The 21,337-nt window shown below is 39.6% G+C and overlaps 1 protein-coding gene across 1 annotated transcript; it reads left to right on the top strand.

Moving 5' to 3' along the window:
- Positions 1-1,806: 1,806 nt before the first annotated feature.
- On the top strand, positions 1,807-20,011 carry plcb2 (phospholipase C, beta 2). The gene is made up of 32 exons (XM_017409537.2): positions 1,807-1,890; positions 2,149-2,226; positions 2,937-3,005; positions 3,845-3,985; positions 4,402-4,481; positions 4,565-4,618; positions 4,702-4,777; positions 5,013-5,113; positions 5,822-5,982; positions 6,074-6,220; positions 6,442-6,599; positions 7,127-7,209; positions 7,334-7,418; positions 7,723-7,930; positions 8,024-8,109; positions 8,187-8,283; positions 8,381-8,465; positions 8,616-8,740; positions 9,377-9,528; positions 9,872-10,036; positions 10,153-10,252; positions 10,410-10,514; positions 10,935-10,999; positions 11,110-11,200; positions 11,287-11,724; positions 11,815-11,998; positions 12,434-12,575; positions 14,060-14,124; positions 14,592-14,642; positions 14,824-14,881; positions 16,786-16,869; positions 18,754-20,011. The coding sequence occupies exons 1-32, from the start codon at positions 1,807-1,809 to the stop codon at positions 18,922-18,924; spliced, it is 3,789 nt and encodes a 1,262-aa protein (XP_017265026.1). The 3' UTR covers positions 18,925-20,011.
- Positions 20,012-21,337: the final 1,326 nt, after the last annotated feature.

Here is a 21,337-nt window from a genome sequence, read left to right as displayed (position 1 = left end):
GGGGGGGGTGCAAGGCGCACCCGGGTGGACGGAATGATGAGATTTCTTCAATCCTGTTCAGATTGGTGGATTATGTAACCCACCATCCGGGTGTCACACTGACAGCAGCCAGAGACACGTGGGTCACAGGTTCGGATCCACCTCAGACGGCCCGGTCTGTCAGCGGGAGCGCTCCTTTGCGCGTGACCTCGAACCACGTGGAGAGAAGTGTCTGATCATTATCACCCGCCACAGAAAGGGCGAAGGTCATACCGTTTTTGTCTTATCTGTTAGCAAAATGTCTCACCAACCACTGGGCAGATTTACATTAAACTTTGAGAAACTAATCACTACAAGCGCATCTAGAGCCGTAACAGAGTCAACCTATTTCAAGATGGCCGCCGCAGCCAAAACAAAAACGGCAATTAGTCAGTCGGTTTAACAGAAACTGAGCTCAAATCTGATTTGGTAGTAGCTGAGAGTCATCCTCAACACATGCTCTGAGCGTTCTCAAGGTTTGACCAAAACAGCTAAAACTCAGTCATGAAGGGCGGCGGGCGATATGCATTCCTTCAAGCAAGGCTAGGCCTTTAATTATGTGTGAATTAAAAAAAAAGTTCAGTCAGTCGCTACAGCTCATAAAGCTGTAAGTAAAAACAAATTACACATATATAATTTCATTTATAACACGTTTAAGCATCAATTAAAACAGAAATTGTTTTCTGTTGCAGTCTGAGCAGTATCTTCCTTCTTATTCTTCCTGTAGAGTTGCAGGTGGCAGGTGTGCTCCGAATAAAACACCGGAGGTCTGATTGTTTTCATTGTCCTGTCTCATTAGGACATGCAGTCCTGACACATTCATCTACATTGGTCTGTTAATGCTCTGACCCTCCAGTGGTTCCCTAAATGTCCCCTGTGCGGTCCCTGACTGATCACTGTTTGCATTAGCTATCGCATAGTCAGAAGGTTTATTTGAATGCTATCCAAATGACCGGGGATCGTTTGTTGAAACAGCAGTCAGCCTCCTCCATCCTGCCTGGAGTAGCAAGTGGCCAAATGATTCGAAACTGATGGCTGTTGTGGCAAAATTGGACTAGATCATAATAAGAAATTAAAGGCCAATCACAGAGTGTGAGGAGCTGAAGACAGAAAAACAATTTAATGACACGATTAAGGGCCTAAAAGAAAAATATGACAGTAAAGCATTTCTTTGTATCTTTGTTTATAGCACAAAGTACTGACTCATATTGAAATGTCATGAATCATATCGTATATTGTATCATACCGGACCGTAACGTATAATGCTGTATTGAATTGCATTGTTTTATATCATATTAGATTGTATTGTATAGTGTCATATGACTAGAAATAATAATAACAATAATCATTTTTTTGGGTGTGTGTGTGCTGTGGAGTTCCTGCTTGAATATCAAACAAATACATTGTTCTACTTAAATTATTTCACCTCAGTATTCATGTTGTGACATCAGCTTCATTTAACTTATACATTAAGCTGTTTGATCACATTTTTAAGTAAACCATTCCCACATTGGACTACAGAGCCCAGAAACTACAGGCAGTTTGACCGCAGCAGGTTCAGCCTTAGTTTTGTTACAAGTTTTTTTTTCCCCTAACTTCATTTGCAATGCATACTAGCTGGGGTGCGTCCTGACTACAGCCAGATGCAGCCGGCTCCAGTTTAGTGCCTCTTTTGGATGCAGATGGAAGGATAAGGTAGTTAATAGACTTAACCATGGTGGATTCCCAGACAGAGGCTTTATTTCAGCTATAGTATTACTGAATCAAACTTTACTTTAGAAGGGCAAAATGAATAAGAAAAGGTACTTTCTTGAGCCTCCAGAGGTCAAAGACTATCTGGTCAAAGGAGATAGGTTCACCAAGTGGTCAGAGGTGAGTGAAAATTTAGATAAAGTTGGTGATTGTATCAGGAAACTAGATCAAATGGTGATGAATCACAGTCAGCTTTTGTTTTGTCAGACTTTACAAGTGCTTGAATAAGAATTAAGTCCTTGAATGATTCATATCTTAAACCTTTTGAAAGATTTCTTCACCGTAGGTTACATGAACCCAAATGGTTTCAAACAAATGAAAACAACAAACAAAAAAAAAACAAATTGTGTGAAAGTCAGTTTTCTTGTCTTCTTCAAGGACTCAACAAAAACTGCCCCGGTCACCATGAAGGTGGATTCGAAAGGTTTTTATGTCTACTGGGTCAACCAAAGCAAGGTAATCCATTTTAAGAGAAGTGCTGCTTAACTCGCATTTATTCACCTAAATGGGCTCTTTATAAAGTCTGATCTAATACTGGTATCCTGATAAAGCTCCTCATTAGTTGGTGATACAGTGAAAAGCCTTTAAGTGCAATTAAAAAGATCTTTAATTAGTTTAGATTTAAATGTATTGCGCTGGATTACATCATACTTGTAAGCTTTTTTTGTATGTTGCATGACATTGCCCACAGAAACTGAGAATTATTTTATAAAGAGCCATCATAAAAAGTGGTTTTGTGGCTGAACAGATGATTTGGACCGTGTTAGATATCCAACAGCATATCAGACAGAGGTAACTGTGTCCCAGTTTCACTTCGACATTGTGATTAGGATCTGTGAAAGCTGTGGGATAACTCACAGCTTCTTCAATCTCCTTCCTGCCTTGGCAGCGATGCATCGGTGCTGTTGTGGTTCACTGTGCTGTCATTTAGTGCTTCATTCCTCCATCAAGGCCTCTTTTAGTTTTTCGACACATCAGAAAACAAGTAAATGTGTGCTCTTCTGAGCTAAGCACCTTTTAGACAACGTAGTGAAATAATCTCTGTACAAACAAAGTAAAACTCATAGTTTTTGCACTTTGCCAAAGAATGACTTGTATCTAAATCTATATTTGGCTCGGTGCCGGCGGAGTTTAGTGCTGGATGTGACTCTGCCTCTTGTTTCTAGGAGACAACGTTCCTGGATGTTGCTACCATCCGAGATACCAGAACTGGGAAATATGCAAAACTTCCCAAAGTGAGTATTGGATTATTATTTATTATAGTAATCTGCACTTTCTGCATTCTGTTTAGTCAAATCAAAGTTGCTCATTGTGTAAGAATCTCTGCATGCATGCAAATGTGGTGTCGAGACCTTGGTAGGCCCATTATTTGACAATCATATTTGCATTGCAAAAAACTGCAGTGGACAAATGCACCAGGGCTTCTCCTCAGCTATAGAAATGCACAGATGCACCAACACAAAAAAAAGGACCATTAACACACACCGTGCCACATACTGATGAATGATCTGAGACTTCAGGGATTAAACTAATTTTTCTTTTTCCGTTGAGCTGAAAGCTGTAGATTCAGTTCATTTCCAGTCGTCAGCGGGCTCCACAGAAATCTGCAGCATGCAGCCATCGTCATGCCTCGTGGAGGGGAAATGTGTTCCCCTTAGAGCTGAGAGGGCCTTCATCATTCCTGTTGGAGTGTAGACAGAATTACATCTTCCTATTTGGCCCCCAAGGAGCTTTTGGGAAAGCAGTTTCACTGCTGACGTCAGCTCTGCATCACTGAGAGCAGAATGGAAGTGACTGATTGTAGAGAGGAAGATTGTACCTAAGCTATTGAATTTCTTTGTCTCATTTGTGATGTTTTGTATGAGTGAGTGTGTGTGTGTGTGAGTGTGTGAATCTCAGAAGGTTTGTGCATATGTTTGCATGTCCCGGTCACCATATTTGCCTGAATAGGTGAAGCTTCTAGATTTTCAATCTCTGCAGAAAACATGCCCTTCAGTCTTCCAAAAGTGAACCAAATAAACTGTGAGATGTATTTTTGCACAACTGTGTTTATGTTGCTTTTTTTTTAATACAGCATCCAAAAGTTCGCAATGTATTCAACCTGGATTTCCCAGATAGCAACCATCTTGCCAAAACGCTGACCATCGTCTCAGGTCCAGACATGGTGAATCTGACCTACTATAACTTCTTCGCCTCAAAGGAGAAAATAACACAGGTAATAAAATACTCCTTTCTGAGAGCACCGGACTTAACCTCTGTGTGGATTTTATTTAACTGTTTCCTCTCTGTCTGCCTCTGATCCTGTGTAGTTCAAACACAACCACAGGCCGTCAGACGTTATACAATAATCCTTCGCTCCCACTCCAATAAAGCTCAATAAGGCGCCCTCTGCCTTCCTTTTAGTTTTATTAGACTTTATGGCTCCAGCATCCAAATCTAATCAGCCATAATAAAATTACAATTGTTCTTTGTTCAAAAGCAGCACTTACTGCTATCATTACTTGAAATCTTTCCATGTTCACACCCTCTAGTGGTGACTGTAGTTTTTCAAATCTTCCGAATGCTAATAAAATCTCATCTCTGTCGGCTTCAAATCTAACACAACATTCTGCTTTATTTGTCTATGCAAAGAGCTGGGCAGACGACATTCTCGCAATTGCGTACAATGCTGCGAGGAATAATTCGTGCAGACAGGTTTTCCTGGATAAAATGTAAGGGAACATTGTGGAAACATTGTAGATGAGTGAAGATGATTCATCGTGTTCTAATGAAAATACTGTGCTTTCAACTTCAGATACGTCCGCATTTCTCTTCATACCAACAAGGATGGCAAAATTCCAGTGAAGAAGTAGGTTACCGAACAGTGATCAGTTTGTACAATTCACATTATTTTCACATTTTGGTTTAAGTGTAAGGTGTGCGTCTTTTCAGCATTTACAAGATGTTTCCTTCTGACAAGAAGAGGGTGGAAAGTGCCTTATCAGCAGCACACCTTCCTAAAGGAAAGGTCAGCAGTGCAGCCTTCTGTTTGTAAAAATACTTGTCAAAATGTCTCTTTATTCTTATCAGCTCCTTGTCTAATGTCTTTGTTTCTTATGGTTTTTAAATAAGGCCATCAGACTTCAGAAGTAATAATGTTTTTCATACTTTAACTCATACATATAAGACTAAAGCAAAGTTAGCTTTGATTTTACAGAAGAAAAGTCAAGATTTGACAAGAATATGAAGTTTTTATGTTTCAGTACGACAGCATGAAACCTGATGTGTTCACCGAGGCTGCCTTCAGGACCTTCCTGACACACCTCTGTCCTCGCTCAGAGATCTATGAGATCTTCACCTCTTAGTAAGTTGCCTTTCCTGCTCAGCCAATTATCTGTAAGGAGAATCCAAAGTTCCTTAAACTTTCATTAATGTTTTCCTTTTTGTTTTCCCATACATTGTTTGTAATCTAACTACTTCTGCACACTTTGTGCTATTTAAGCCGTTCTTATATCAAACCATTCAGCTATTTTAGGAGATAGATGCTATGGCTTCTGGTTTTTTGTACCTTTTATTATTTTCAAAAATATTTAAGTTTATTTCCAAATATTTTCTCTAAGACATAGATATTTTTTCAATTCCTTTAAAAACAATGTTGTTTTTAAAACCTGATTCAGCTTACTTGCTTGTTTTTATCTCTTAAGCTACATTTAGTTTTTAGCTATCAGTCTCCTAATTTTAGCTTCTAGCTAGCCTTTTGCTATGTTTAGCATTTAGCTATTGTTTTGCTTTATTTAGCTTTTAGTTATCTTTTTGCTACTTTTAGCTTTTAGGTGGTGTTCTGCTTATTTTAGCTTTATCAACTCAGTTTCCCTTTCTTCAGCAAATTAAAGCAAAGTCCTTCAGCCCTCAGCGTTCAGACTGCATCTGTACAGAAAATGCAGTTCCTCCAGTTGTGAAGCCTGCTTCTTTCACACCTACTTTACTTACAAACAGATAAATATCAGTGATGGTGTTGATCGCCATTAGGTGCATTACCCATGTGATTCTTATGCCTCGCTGTGCACTCCAGCTCCACCAAACCCACCATGACAAAGGACAACTTCACCAAGTTCCTCAACGAAAAACAGAGGGACTCCCGACTCAATGAGGAGCTGTTTCCCCGTCTCCGACAGGACCAGATCAAGGCTCTGATCGACAAGTATGAACCCATCTCTAATAATGCCAACAGAGGTAGGACTCAGAAGGACTGACTCAAAGTTTTGATTCCTTTTTCGTATTTTTTGGTTTCAACGCTTCATGGTGTCTTTTATTGCATCTGCAGGTCTGATTTCTCCAGAAGGCCTTTTATTCTACCTGATGGGTCCGGAGACGTCCATTGTCGTCCAGGACAAGCTGGCCAACTGTCAGGACATGACCCAACCTATACCCCACTACTTCATCAAGTCCTCTCACAACACATACCTAACAGGTCACACATCACTCTGACTGTGTTTTACTTTTTTACAGAACAGTCTTCAGATAGTTGTCGGTGAAGCATCGGGCCACTGCAGGACATCATCGATCTAATGATAGTTTGAAATATCTGATAAGTTTCAGGGTTTAAAACATGTGATTTACACCAAAGTAGAAATCATACTGTACAGGTTACACATATTGCATTTGTTTTTTGTTTTTTTTTTCTCTGTGCAGCCGGTCAGTTCTCAGGGGTGTCCTCTCCAGAGATGTATCGTCAGTGTCTGCTGTCTGGCTGCCGGTGTCTGGAGCTGGACTGCTGGAAGGGGAAACCTCCAGATGAAGAGCCCATCATCACCCACGGTTTCACCATGACCACTGAGATCCTTTTCAAGGTAGTTTGAGATGTTGTGCGTCAACAAATGATTTCCCTTGCCCTTGTGGTTCCTGTGTAAAAAAAAAAAACACCTCAGATGCTGCTCATGCTCTATAAAGTGCGACAAACCAGCATTTATCCTGAGAAGTAAAGTCAGTAACTGTTTTGTTGAGCTGGGATGTACGTTCGGAACAAAAAGCAAAACCACAAAGCTGATTCAAAGTGGAGCGTAACACACAAAAACAGGCTGGTGTTCTCTTCCATTTAAGGACAGCTGCAGCTCCACTGTCCCACGGGCCCGAACACAACACCTCCGTTCTGTTTGCTGCAGCTTCGATGTTGTCCTCAGAGCAGAGGCAACAGCAGCCGCTCATTATGTTTTCAGATAATGTGGTTAAGACACAGAAGATTCAGCTTTTGTGTAATTTTAATGATTTTGTTGCTCGTTGCTTTCTCGTGTTGCAATCATGTTTCCAATACCAGGTTTATTTCTTTAGTAAAAGTAGTTGTAAAAAACTAAAACAGTGTTTTTTGTGACACTGACAGGATGTAATCGAGGCCATCGCAGAAAGTGCATTCAAGACCTCGAAGTACCCCATCATTCTCTCATTTGAGAACCACGTTGACTCGTAAGTCCTGAACTTTTACTTTGCCTCAGGTTTACTAATAAACCCTTAACACAACAAGATAAGAACATTATACTGAATGAAATATTATAAACGAAACCAAAATATCAATTTTGGTTTGTTTCAGGGTGAAACAGCAGGAGAAGATGGCCAACTACTGCAAAACCATCTTTGGTGATGCTCTGCTGACCGAACCTTTGGAGAAATATCCTGTGAGTTCACTCCTACAACACAACCTTTTGTCAAAGTAATAGACCTATTTTAGGCCTTTAAATCAAAAATTTATTAGACAAGTTACTATTTGACAGATTAGATGCTGGGGTATCACGTTGCACTGAGAATATAATGGGTTTTGGAATTTGATCATGCTATTAAGAAGGCAATAAATGCAAAGTACTTTTTTCTGAGTATCTCTAAAAAAGATATATAGCTTTCCCATTCTGACATTGTTGATGTAATCTCCGAAAAAATGCTGTTTAGTTCTAGTTTAGATAAAGTTTATTTGATCTCTTCTAGCTGAAGCCGGGCCAGCAGATCCCCAGCCCCTCTGAACTCATGGGCAAGATCCTCATAAAAAACAAAAAGGGTCACGAAAAGCCAGCCCAGACCAAGAAGCCTGGCCCCGCAGTGACCGATCAGACCGCAGCAGCTGGAGCCCCTCAGGACCCAAACTCCCCTCCCCAGGATGAGACCAACCCACCAGCAAGCGCTCAGGAGGACCAGGGTGCGTGCGACAAATTCAGTCCAAAAAATCAGGGTTTTGTATTAGAACAATCTTTTTTTTTAAGTTTACTGACATTGTTTTTACATGTTTAAGCTGAAGGAGAAGCGGCTGTGGAGGACATAGAGGAGCAAGAAGATACAGAGGAACAGGATGAGGAGAAAATGAAGACGTCAGATGAGGTAAATTATGGTTGTTTTATTTGTTTTGCAGCATGAAGCGTCCAAACGTCAGTTACCTTCCCTTCGATCCCTCCCAGGGCACAGCTGGACAAGAAGTAACAGCGTACGAGGCCATGTCATCCATAGTGAACTACATCCAGCCCAACAAGTTCATCTCCTTTGAGAACGCAAAAAGTAACACAAATCTGCTTTTCACGTCATGACCCTTTAAACACATCCGAGTCAGTGTGAGGCATAAAGCCCTACCTCTTCTTTTATTCTTCTTTCGCAGAGAAAAACAAGAGTTACGCAATCTCATCTTTTGTGGAGACCAAAGGGGAGGCGATGATTGCAAAGACTGCTGTGGAATTTGTCGAGTATCCTTAATTAGTGGCCTAGATGTTGTCTTGCACCAATAAAGATTTACATTATTTCTGTGGAAATTATTTTGTTTAAATCTGTCAGGTCTAAGAAAAAAATATATAATACTTTTATTGTATATATGCTTCCTAAATCATATTTCCCAGATACAATAAGAGACAGATGAGCAGGATTTATCCGAAAGGGACAAGAATGGACTCATCCAACTACAGCCCTCAGCCTTTCTGGAACGTCGGCTGCCAGCTGGTGGCTCTAAACTATCAGACAATGGGTATAACTTAAAATAATGTGCTAAACATCACTCAGAAACATCTAAAATGTCCTGTAAAACAGGAAGGAATATTCAGGTTTATTGTTATTGTCAATTAATTGCAATTTTCCTGCTGTAGTGAACCGTATATAACACACCACTGACTTTTTTTTAAACAAGCAGGTAGTCAAAAATCAAAAAAAGGTGATGCTTACTTCAAGTTCATATCTGCTCTTTTGAACTTTATCATGTAAACAAGACTTTAAGGCTTTTCTCAGTATCCTTCCTCATTGGGTAAATAAGACAAAAATGTAGTGAGATAAGATTTTTTTAGTGATTTTAAGAGGAATTGACTGTCGTTGTGTTATGCTGACAGCTCTGGTTTTCCACCCTAATGGGAGAATGTAATCAGTATAATTACAGACTGAGAAAGGCCTAAGTTTACATATGGAACTGACGTTTTTAATTACAACTTTCTGACACATGAGTAAGTGATTTTGCTTTAGACCTTAGAGCTTAGAAGTTCATTTTTCTCACCAGAGGAGGTCAGTGTTGCACCTCTTTGTGCTGCAAAGGCCTCTGCTGCACATCAGGATCCCTGCTGCTCCTGAAGCTGCAGAGAGGTGGCATGAATGATCTGCGTTTGTGTTTTGTCAGATTTCCCCATGCAGCTGAACATGGCTCTGTTCGAGTACAACGGCAGAACGGGCTACCTTCTCAAACATGATGTGATGCGTCGGAGCGATAAGAAGTTTGACCCCTTCTGTGACAGGATTGACACCGTTGTGGCCAGCACACTGACTATAAAGGCAGGTTTAAAACAATATGTCATAACCAAATTTAAGGTAAAAATCCTCAAGTGTTAAGGCTGCATTCTTCACAGTGTTGCACTGAAAGTAAAACAAAGGACTAATTTAAGCCTCAATTAGCCTTAACAGCTCAGGAAATGTGTGTGTGTTGTTTAGATGCAGAGTCCATAATAATAAAAGCTTCCTGCTGTGGTTAAAAACATGATTCCTGGTATTTAAATGGACCCTGCATGAGTGAGAACCTGAGCTCTATTTATATCCACCGTTTCATCTGCATGCAGGCGCAGCAGCGCTCATCAGTGCCATTAACCAGTGTGTCATCAAATCTCATTGTCGCAACCAGATCTACTCTGGACAGTTCCTTTCCGACAAGAGTGTGAAAACAGGGGTTGAGGTGGAGGTGATCGGCCTGCCTGGAGACCCCAAGAAGAAATACCGCACCAAGTGGTCCACAACACCCAACGCCATTAACCCAGTGTGGAATGAGGAGCCTTTTGTTTTTGAGAAGGTGGGTGTTAAAGCTCTGAACAGGCTCTAATAAGCACTGTGTGTGTAAATGGACATGTGTGTGTTTCTTTTCTAATGCGCTGCTGATTTCAGCTCTAATATACTTGATATTTGTAGATCTTGCTCCCGGAAATGGCAGCTCTGAGAATCGTAGTTCACGAGGAGAACGGGAAATTTGTGGGACACAGAATTATCCCTGTTGATGCCATCCAGTCAGGCCAGAGAAAAACAAAACATTTCACCTCTTCCACATGATTTAAAATCACTGACTTGCTTATAGCCTCCAATAGTTTGCTATTTATTTGTTTGTTTGTTTGTTTCAGAGGAGCTTCTGCTTTTTTAAAATCACTGAGGTTTTTATTTTCGCCCTGCAGGCTTTCATCACATCTGCCTGCGCAGTGAGAGCAACATGCCTCTCACTCTGCCTGCTCTCTTTGTCTACATCGAGGTCAAGGACTACATCCCCGCTGCCTTCGCAGGTGCTTAGCTTTTCATTCTGTGTTCACTCATAGGAATATAATTGCCTTCCATCAGTGGCACTGATAACAGCCAGAGACAAGTCTGATAATAATATGGATGTTTGAAGCTCTGCAGCATTTGATTTTGGATTTGGTTAAAGTATGGTTAAAGTTAAAGTTTGAGGATGAGTCCAAATTAAGTTATCCCAAGCAGTACTGCATCAAATTGTATTGTACCATACGGTACCATACTGTATAACATTATATCATATTTTACTGCATTGTGCTGTACAGAATTGTGCTGCATCGTATTGCATCATATCGTACTGATTTGTATTGTGTCATACTTTGCCGTACTGCACTGTATTTACATTGTACATATCCATATTGGATTGCATGAATTGGTGCTTTAGACTACTGAAGTCTTTGATTTGTCCTCAGATTTCACAGATGCCTTATTTAATCCTACAAAGGGTTCAGACAAGCCGTCAAAGACCCCCAAAGAGGTAAAATGATGTTCCAGGAGTTACTAAGAAAACCTAACTGCACTTATTAAGTTCCTGGAAGATGATTGCCTTTGCCAAACTGTTCATGTCCTGTTTTCTATCCCCCGCAGTCATCCTCCGACTACATTTCTCCCTATGAGTTGCCTCTTGTGGTCCAAACCCCCGCAGATAAAACGGAGGACAGTGAAGCCCCCGCAGAAGGTAAAAAAAAACTTGTTGTGATAACACTGTTGACAGAAATCTAAACATTTTTCAGCTTTAAATGACTAAACTCTTGCCTCCTTCAGAAAAGGCTGCCTCTGAACCTCCACCAAACATCGACAATGCTGACAGTTCAGCTCAGTCTCCTCCTGAAACTAGTGCAGAAAAAGCTAAAGAAGAGGTTGTTTCTCCAGAGCCTGAGCAATCTCAGGCTCCCAACACTCCCGATGATGGGCCAGAAGCAGAAAAGCTCACATCCGAGGAGCCCAGTGCTGAGAAAGAAGAAGAAGCAGGCCCAGAGCCAGAGGTGGCTCCAGAAACCAAAGAAGAAGAAGGCACCGATCCTGATACAAACCCAGAGCCTGCTCCGGATAACCAGGAAGCTTCAGAAGCTGCTGAAGCGCCAGTTTCTGAGGAACCCACCCCTGAAGCTGCAGCTGCTGTGCCCTTGTCCATTCCAGCAAATGCACCTGCCGAGTCTGCAGGATCAAGCGACTCGTCTCAGTCCCAGTCCTCCGGTGGAGGTAACACTATCAGTAAACTATTCGTAAAACCATGAAACCACAATTTATGTCGCTCACCGAAAACACGCTCCTTTGTGCCTTTTGCTGCAGAGCCTTCCACGGTGACAACTGAAGAACTCACACAGCACAAGAACTATCTGAAGGTCGTCAAGCGACAGGAGAAGGAGCTGAAAGAAGCTGAAAAGAAGTATCAGAAAAAAACAGAAGATCTGATCCAGAAACACTCCGACTCCTTCAAAGCTATTAAAAAGAAGGCCTCGCTGAAGAAAAAAGAGTATGTCTTCATTTTCCTCCTCGTTTCCTTGCTGAAATACAGCCGGCTGTTTGACAAAAGAGCTTTTGATCATGTTGCAGGAAGAAGGATGTTCAGAGACCCATCTGTCCACTTATTTATGTCTAACCATCCACCAAAGACTGTTTTTTCTCTCCCTGCAGAGCAGCTCTGAGCTTTGCAGCTTATTAATGATGACCCACTAAGTTGTTGTTGTTTTGGTCGGGGGTTATTACCAACATTATTTGGTTCACATAAAATATTCTGCAGCTAATGCGTTTTATAGCCCAATAATTGAGGAATCAACTAAATGAGTTTTGCTTCTGATGCACAGTCCTCCACACTAAGCTAACAGCGTGTATTGTTTTTAGGAAAGTATAGCCTCTGTTGGGTTATAAACGCTTCTCAAAAGTTTTGCAAATATGCTTCACTGTGCAGGGGAGGAGACAACAACTCTGACAACAATGTGCAAAAAGAACGGGTGCAGGAGCAGAAGGAGAAAATGCAGACTGAGCTGCAGGCTCTGTGGACAGAACAGAGTGAGCAGATGAAGAAGAGGAAAGAGCAGTGTGCCACAGAGGTACTAATAATTCAGACTTTAGTTTAGGTTTATTAAATATCTAGCATTCCTTTAAGAAATGAACATTGCATGACCGAGTTTTAGGCTAAGATCATCTTATGTTAGGAGATGACAGAGTTGAAGCTGTTATGTTATTTCACGCTATATCACGAGTTGTCACGCTCAGGATACGTGTTGTGAATGACTCTCAGCTATAACCATATCAAATGTAAACTCAATATCTGTAAAATTAACTGAATTATAGTCGATTTTGTGATTTATGAGGTCTGTTGGTTCTTGAATTGGGCTGGCTCCAGAAGTCAATCAGTTGTAGATGAAAAGTTTCTAAAAGCGTCATTAAAACTTGTCCAGTGGTTGATAACATATTTTGCTAACACACATACACACAAAACATTATTGTCTATTTTTACTTTGTTTCGGTGGCAGGCAATAATAAAAGGTTTCTGTTTATCCCCAGTTAAACACCTAAATTATATCCACTTCCCTACATTGTATTAGTTGCTTTTCACCATATTTCTCATGATTAATAAATATTTTAGTTAATTTGTAAAGTAAGGTTTCCTCACAATTTTATCAAAGCACAAAATGACACAATAATTAAAGGGTGGGTAACGTAAAAATAACATTTTCTCAAAAACAACTTCTACTGAAATACATTTTACCCATAAATGGAACATTTTATTTTAAACTTTAGAGAGTATTTTTGACTGTATTCAAACTGACCCTAATACATTATGTGCTGTAAATTAAAATAGATTCATTTTCTGCTTCTTTTATCCTTCCTGACAGTAAGTGGAGGCACTTTTTTTTAACGTGATGATAAGCAGAGCAAGGTTTGTTCATTCAGATTAATATTTAAAATGTTCTATTTTTACACAGAGATTCCTAAAAATAGGAGCTGAAAAAAGAAAATGTGATCATCGCTCTAATGTAGCCACTCTCCTGACACTCAGCTCTTGGCCGGCTTTATTATATTTAATGACTTGTCCAGAAATAGCATAAATTTCCATAACTGAAGCTGGAGTCACCTTTCTCGGATCATGAGAAAGAGCAGCCAGTGCTTAATAGTTGTTTTTGGGAACATATCAGACCGACACCCTCAGCAAAGTATGAGAGTTTGTGGTGGGCTAAAGGGGGTCAGACAGGTAACTTTTAAGTACTTGTACCCTTGATTACCATAATTATTGTGCGCCGTTGAAAGGCAAAAGCTGAGGATAATGTTTTTGCCTGTGTCTGTCTGTTACCAAGAAACAAATTTTAATGGAACTTGCAGAAAGTAATGGGATTACCTTTCAGAGTCAACCCAATTCAAGATGCATGAAATGCATGAAACAGGGCATGACTTTATTTTCAAACAGCTAAAGCTGACTTTAGCCTTTAATCTATAGAGGTCAGGCACTCTGCTGAAGCTCATTTCCTGCAAATAAAAGAAAGTCATGTTTTTAAAGCATGCTTTACCTTGATTGTTTGTTCTGTTTTGACAGAGACTTGCCAAGCTGATGGATATGGCCATGGAGAGACACACCATTGAACTGAGGACCCTGGAGAGGTGAGACCGTCCGCGAGACACATTTGGGACATGACACACACATACATCGAAGGAAGCCTTTGCTGAGTCTTTCCAATCTGTGCCCTGAAGCTTTGGTGTGTCACCCGTCTGTGTGTGTGTGTCATCTGAGGCGAAGAACTTGACATTTTGCAAAGAGAATGCCTCAAATAATGAATGAATCACCTCAGCAGGAGGGTCTTCCAGTGTCCTTGGCTAGCTTATTGTGTTCATTGTGTGTGTGTGTGTATGTGTGTTGTCCCCAATGGGCATATGGTTATCTCAGGACAGCCAATATCCAACAGGTGTTTAAACACCAGTAGGGAAGCAGGCGATGGCAGCTCTGATAAGGTCACAAAATACACATTCAGTCCTGTAACTCTTGATTAAAGGAAAAAGGTTGTTTGGAGGGCTGCTTTTCATTTGCACATTTTACATCTGTCTCCATTTCTGCTTCTTTTCGATTGTAGTGAAACTAAAGAAAAGAAGAAAGCACTCCTCAAATGTTCAGAGAAGTCAAAGTAAGTTCACATCTGATTGAATATTGTGCTTCTTTTTCATTTTAATGTTCTCGCCAAGAAAAAGTCTTATCTCCAGAGTGAAAATGAAATGGGAGAAAACAAACTCAGTTCTGAACGTTTTTACTGATTTAAACAAAAACTTTTAATATCATGTGGTCTAATTTGAAATATCTTTATTTAGGCTGAAAAAGGCGATGAGCACTGAGCTTCTGGACGAGACGAGTCAGTCTGACTGTGCTGTAAGTGGAAACCTCATTTAAATATTTGTGCATGTAGTAATAACTGGAAAACTTGGAAACACAGGAGAGATCCAAGCCCAACACCAGGATTACCTAATCCATTGTTGCATGTTTGTTTATGTAGGATTTGGCCTGGACCACCCTATTTATTGACTGATTCCTTCTTTAGCTGCGTCGACCTCTCTGAGACGAGACAAAGGCTAAAGGACAAAAGTCAGCATCAAAACAAGCCTTCGTGAGACTGAATACTGACAGCTAAAATTTGTTGAAGTAGCTGAAACTGAGCTGTTAAAGTTAAAACAAGCAGAAGCAAAATGAACAGAACAGTATCTAAAGGATAAAACTGGCTAAACTGTAGGTTAAAGCTAAAATGAGCAAATTTGTAGCTAAAAACTAAAATGAGCAAAATCATATCTAAAAACAAAAATCAGCATGATGTTAATTAAAAGCTTAAAGTAGCACAATGCAGCTTAAAGCTAAATGACTTAACTGGTAGCTAAAGCTAAATAGTAAAAAGTCAAAAGTAGTAGAACATTAGCTAAAATCAAAACATAGCAAAATGGCAGCTAAAAGTAGAAAAACTATAACTAAATACTAAAAAGAGTAGATCAGTTGCTAAAAAGTAGAAAATTGGTTGCTTAATGCTTAAAGTTGTGGAACAGCTAAAAGCTCAAAGTAGCTAAACGGTAACTAAAAGCTAAAAGTTATAAAATGATTACTAACAGCTAAGTTTAGCAAAAGTTAGCTAAAACCTAAAAGTTGCAAAATTTGCAGCTAAAAGCTAAATGTAGCAGAAGCAGACAAAACAGAGCAAGCAACGTTTTGCAATGGTTTGAAGAAATTAAACATCTCTATGAAGAATTTTGCTTTAATTAAATTTTATTATATTGAAAAAGATAAAAAGTCACAAAAAAAAACACCATAGCAACCTGTTCCCAATTTAGCTAAACATTTTGATTTATGGTTGGTAAAACTGCATTAGGCAGGCTGATGTAGGTTGAGCCAAAAAAATGTATGTAAGAAACTTTAAAGAGAAAAAGAAAAATATGAATTCTGACTCAACATTCACTCAGTTAACAACATTTACCAGTTTTATTTAGAATAAACAGGATCTCTTCATCAGCTCCAGCTGGTTTATTAAACAGATGTGACCGTGCCAACGTGTTAAAAGATTTGAATAAAAATAATATGACTTTTGGCATGTTAGAACAAACATGTTTACATCCTGAACACCCACACATCTGCTGAACTGTAAGTACACCCACACATGCTCCAACTACTTCCTTACAACAGAGTTTACTAACGCAGAGTTTTTATTCGGTGACTAAAAAGCAGCAGCCCTTCGCCACGGGCCAGGCTTGCCCATTACTCAGAAGCTGATTCCGAGAACACGTTAATCCACGTGTGGTCGATGATGACTCACTGAGCTCGGCTCCTGTTTCTCTGTCAGCTCATCAGGATTCAAACCTGATGTATCTAGGTTAATGACCGGTGCCGCCCCCCCCCCTCTTCCACAGTCAACTTCATCTGGAAGGGAGAAAAACCTCGGGTCACTCTCCCGTTCAAGTTAATCAACCTAATCAGCATTTATCCATTAATTACCTCATCTCTTTATAACACAATCACTTGTTTAATCAGCAGCGCCTTGGTATTGAGTGTTTGAGGGCAAAAAAAAATCTCACCGAAGACAAAACCTGCGACTTGACTGCATCGATCCTCGCGCTCAGGTTGCATCCCAGGGGTGCATCTGCATACACTCACGGGGAGAAACATGAGATGAACTACTTACAGACAAACTAACAGTCTGTATCCCTCACATGCACAAACATGTTCACACAGACTGAAAACCGCAAATCGATAGTGTTTCTCCGAAGTGAGATGTTTTGTACTTTGCTGTGTTACAGTCTTCTGACTACAGTCTGCAACAAGAGGCTCTGATGAAGAAACAAGCTGCCACGCTGGAGGACATCAAGGCCCTGACTAATCAGGTACACACAATATGTCTTGTTCTTGTCGCTTTCACAATTTATGCTTTCAGCAGAAATGATGGAGCAAAACCGGGAACAATCAATTCTTTTTGTGCGTTCTTTTAAACCACGCAGCTTTCTCCACTTCTTTTTCTGGAAAAGAAAAATTAGCTCCTTCAAACTATTCCATCGATTCCCTGGAAATGCAGCATTAGTCTGAACTTAATTGATATCTATGATCTACTCATAATCTTCGTCTCTGTGTAAAGAATTTCTTATATTTGTGTGTCCGTCTGTTAGCAACAGGTCTCATCAAGCACTTGACAAATTTTTAAGAAACTTTCAGGAAATAGTCATTGAACAAACATCTAGAAGTGATTAACCTTTGGAGCAAACCCCATTTAAGATGGCCTCCACGGCCAACCAACCTTGGAAAACAAAAAACAATGGCTCAGTCAGTCAGTTTTACAGATATTGACCTAAAAGTTGGTGTGGTGGTAGCTGAGAGTCATTCAACAAATTGTGTCTAACATAATTTACAAGGTTTGACCAAAATATCTGTAACTCCCATCTCAGGACAAGATGATCTTAGACTAAAACTCTGGCATAAAAAGCTTTTCATTTTTCATTTTATTTGTCCAATGCGTACCCTTACAGATATCTGCAATCCAGATTATTCTGAAAATAAATCCCAAGTTTTCAAACTGATGCCTAACTCTGGCCATCTGTGTATTTACTGTGCTCTACGTAATCCTGCAGAGTGACACATCCAGGAAACAACAGCACGAGCTCCCACAGCTGGAAATGATGTCAGAGTTATGCTTATTTTATTTTTTTATATAATTACAACGCTCCCTTTTGATTTAGAGAAATCTTGGCAGCTAATGTTGAGAAAAGAGGTGCGAAACAGTTTCGACACTGACGTGCGAATGCCAGATGGACGGATGGCTCAATAATAGTATTAGCTTCCAAGTACAATATTTGATGTAGTGAGAAGCGGTGGGAGGAAATCAAGTGAGGCTGAAAAAAAAAAGAATCACAAGAGCTTAATAATGAGGATAACATAATGTGAGATAATATTTATCACCAGCCTCCGAAAGACGAAGGTGGACAGTAATGTGTGTGTGTGAGTGTGTGTGTGTGTCTGTCTGCTGCCAGAATATCTCATAAACCACTGGATGCATTTTAATTTAAAAAATTGCAGAAAGTAATCACTGGATGTACATTTGCAACTATTTAACTTTTGGAGTCAAAACAGTTCAAGACGGATGCCATGGCCAACTTAAAAAAAAAACAAATGGTTGTAACTCAGTCCATTTCACAAATAGTGAAAGATTTTTCAATTTATGCCATTATTTATTTGGAGCCCTGTTTGTCTTGAACCAATAGTCATAATTTAACGAAACGCCCAGGAAAATAATCATTGGATGTACTTCTAGAACTGATTAATGTTTAGAGTCAGTGCAACATAAGGTGGGTGCCACATGAGCCAACACAAAAATGTCTACCGCTCAGTCAGTTTTACAAATATTGAGATAAATTTGACGTGGTAGTAGCTGAGATTCATCTCCATTACATACTCTGAGCGTGATCTCTCAATATATTGCAGGAGATTGTGCATGGCATTTATTTTTCAAGGGTTGAGGTTTAAGGGTTCACTCTCCCATTTCTCAATATGAGATGATCTGAGTTTAAAACTCCTTTTTGCATTTCTTCAAGTAAAGCTAGTCCTTTAATTGCAGCTGTATTTAACACTAGGTTTGTAGTTCAAAATCCTGTTTAAAATCAGTCCATTCTGGCATAACCTGTGCACAGAAAGCCATCAGAGCAGCTGGTGAGAGTTAAATAAAATAAAGGTGAAGAGTTTATTGAGGATCCTGTAACATTTGGCCTCTGTGTCTGCAGCTGAATCAGGAGGCTCTGACTGAGCACGCTCAGAAAGTCCGGTCTCTGCCGGCAGAAGTGAAGGAGGCAGTCAACGTCTGCGTGGGGGGACACTTCCCCGAGTGCGTCAACGAGACTGGAGACAAAAAGGCTGCCGGAGAGTGCTTCTATGGAAATGTCTTTCTGGGTTAGAGAGGTCATAATGTTCCACTGAATACTTTGATCCAGCATGTAATGTTTTAGAAATAGTTTTCTTTTATGAGGCTTTATTTTTACTTCTTACACATAAAAACATCCAAAATTAGACCATACAATGACAAATATCTTCCAAATGAAAGTCTTCCACCAAAGGTCATAACTTGGTGCTTGCAGTCTTTTTAATTATGTTAAATATTAGGAATAAATGTAGCAAGAAAAACTAGTTTTTCCACAATCTGCAGGCCGAGTGAGACAATGTCTCCAACTGTCTCACTTTCAGTACAGCTTGGTTTTGCATGTGTGATGCTGTGAGGCCACAGCAAAGAGCTCACTCAGACCCTGATGGAACCGCACAGACAGTTTTGCAGAAACTAAAAGTTGAATTTATTCTTCGACGAGAATGAAGATCATTCAACGCCAAGAAAGCCGGACACGCAGAACTTGCAGGATGTGTAACATTTGGATGTAGACTATTAAGTCAGAGAACATAGAGGTCAGTTTTTGAGTTAGATCAAAGTATTTTTAGACATTTATGGTAATCCAGAGCTGCCTCGTGGTGATTCATTAACTGTCATGAATATCATTGCAAGATTTGTGGTTTTAAATAGAGCTTCATAAAAAATGATGTAAATGGATGCAAAAATATTCCAAGTTTATTTTAGGAGGGAAAATGTTCTCATTAGAGGGAATAATTGGGTTGTAGAGATCTTGAGCACAAGGAGGTCCGACTTTGTCTCAATTTCAGGACCAGCAGCTTTTAAATCTAGTATAGTTTCATGTTTGCTCTCTGTTTGGAGATTCATGTACTTAGACAACTTCTTTAACAATTTTCTAAGGGGTTAAGAAAACATTGTGGATTTGCATTGCTCATTTCATGATGTCAATTACTACCCCAACATTATAAAGTGCCTTTGTAATCCATAATCCCATCATTATGGAAGCAACATTTGCACAAATAAAATGATATTTCTCCTGCGTTTATTTCCCCTCTCACCAAGTGATGGAGCTGAGTATTTATTTAGCGATAATAACTGTCACTTTCACTTGTCAAGAACTGCCAATTAATAAACCGACATTTAAACCGCACATGCATATTTTTTTTTAACTTTCATTTTCACCGTACACATATAAATAATGTTTTCTTGCATGTTCAAATTAATTGGTTTGAACTTGATAATAACCAGGATAAATTTTGGGGGGGATGGCTTAGAGAAAATACAATCATAGCTTTGACAGATAATGCAGACCAGAGGCAGATTTACTCTTTCAGGGGCTTGAGGCAAAGACACAGGCACGGAGCTCTCTGCTTCCAATTTACTACTATTGTTCAACCGTTATTCATCTAAGACCTGTAGAGAGTTATAGCTTATTACTGCTTATTGCTACTAATAAGTCTGATCTGTTAAGTTAAATTGGAACCTCTCTTTATGACCATTTGTTACAAGAGCAGTAAGATCTTGGTTCATTTAATAGCTGTGGATGTTTGCTGTTGCTGTAGTCAGTGCATTGATATTTTTAGATGATTATATTTGTGGTTCTAGCTCTGTATGTGTGCAGGGAGCTTTTAACTGTGTGTTTCAAAACCTTCCCACAGTTGACTTTAACTCAATTCCTTGGTGACTATGATTGTTTTAAATGCACTTCCCTTTTGGCAGGCTGCTGTAACATATGTGGAAGACATACCCAAAACACAATCCTATCTTTAATTCTGTTTTAGACATCATTAAAAGCATTACTACTCGGCAAAACATAATTCTTATCTTTGTCTGTTTGTCATTCAAGCTGTTTTGGATATTTTTTTTTTCAACATCCAAACAGCCTAACTACAATAGCACTTATTTAACAGCAGAAATGAAAATAATAAAATCTATGCTGTGAGTTTATTCAACATTTTATGACGATGGTGTTTTTGGGCCCCAGCAGGCAACCGGCTACCTTTGCCTAATGGCGAAGTCCACCCCTGATGGATGCAAATTGTTTTAGAAATCCATTACAAAACAACAATCAGTTTGATTATGGTTGTTTTTTATGACAAGCAGTTCACTACTTGAGGTTAATGAATGATGGAAATGTGTCTGAGGCTGTTCGCTGTATACACACAAGGTGTGTTTTGTAGTCAGCGCTGTGATATACTGTCTGTAACGTGCACGACTGTTTGACCTATAAATTAAGCCATCTTTGGAGAGCTGGTGCAACATCCAGGAGCTTCACAAGTTACTGTTTTTTGTCTTTATTTTTATAATTTCTGTCTCCTTTCGGTCTCATGAGGACATCATTTTTCTATTTGTCAAAATCTCACTCTTTTGTTTAGGGTTAACTCAGCCAAGTGAGGTGTTTAGGCACCAAATGCTCTTAGCTAGAAATAATAAGAGCACGAGAGAGAGGAAAAATTGGTTTATTCTAAAAT

This window comes from Kryptolebias marmoratus, linkage group LG10, assembly GCF_001649575.2.
Source record: "Kryptolebias marmoratus isolate JLee-2015 linkage group LG10, ASM164957v2, whole genome shotgun sequence".
Taxonomy (NCBI): Eukaryota; Metazoa; Chordata; class Actinopteri; order Cyprinodontiformes; family Rivulidae; genus Kryptolebias; species Kryptolebias marmoratus.
Note: the sequence above shows the minus strand (reverse complement) of the source record. Positions and strands in the feature narration are given on the sequence as shown.

Bases quoted from the DNA above. Each gene is read 5' to 3' on its own strand.
- plcb2 (XM_017409537.2), top strand. From the start codon at position 1,807: ATGAATAAGAAAAGGTACTTTCTTGAGCCTCCAGAGGTCAAAGACTAT. The intron at 6,221-6,441 runs GTCACACATCAC...TTCTCTGTGCAG, and splicing joins TCACAACACATACCTAACAG to CCGGTCAGTTCTCAGGGGTG. The intron at 9,529-9,871 runs GCAGGTTTAAAA...TGTCGCAACCAG, and splicing joins CCAGCACACTGACTATAAAG to ATCTACTCTGGACAGTTCCT.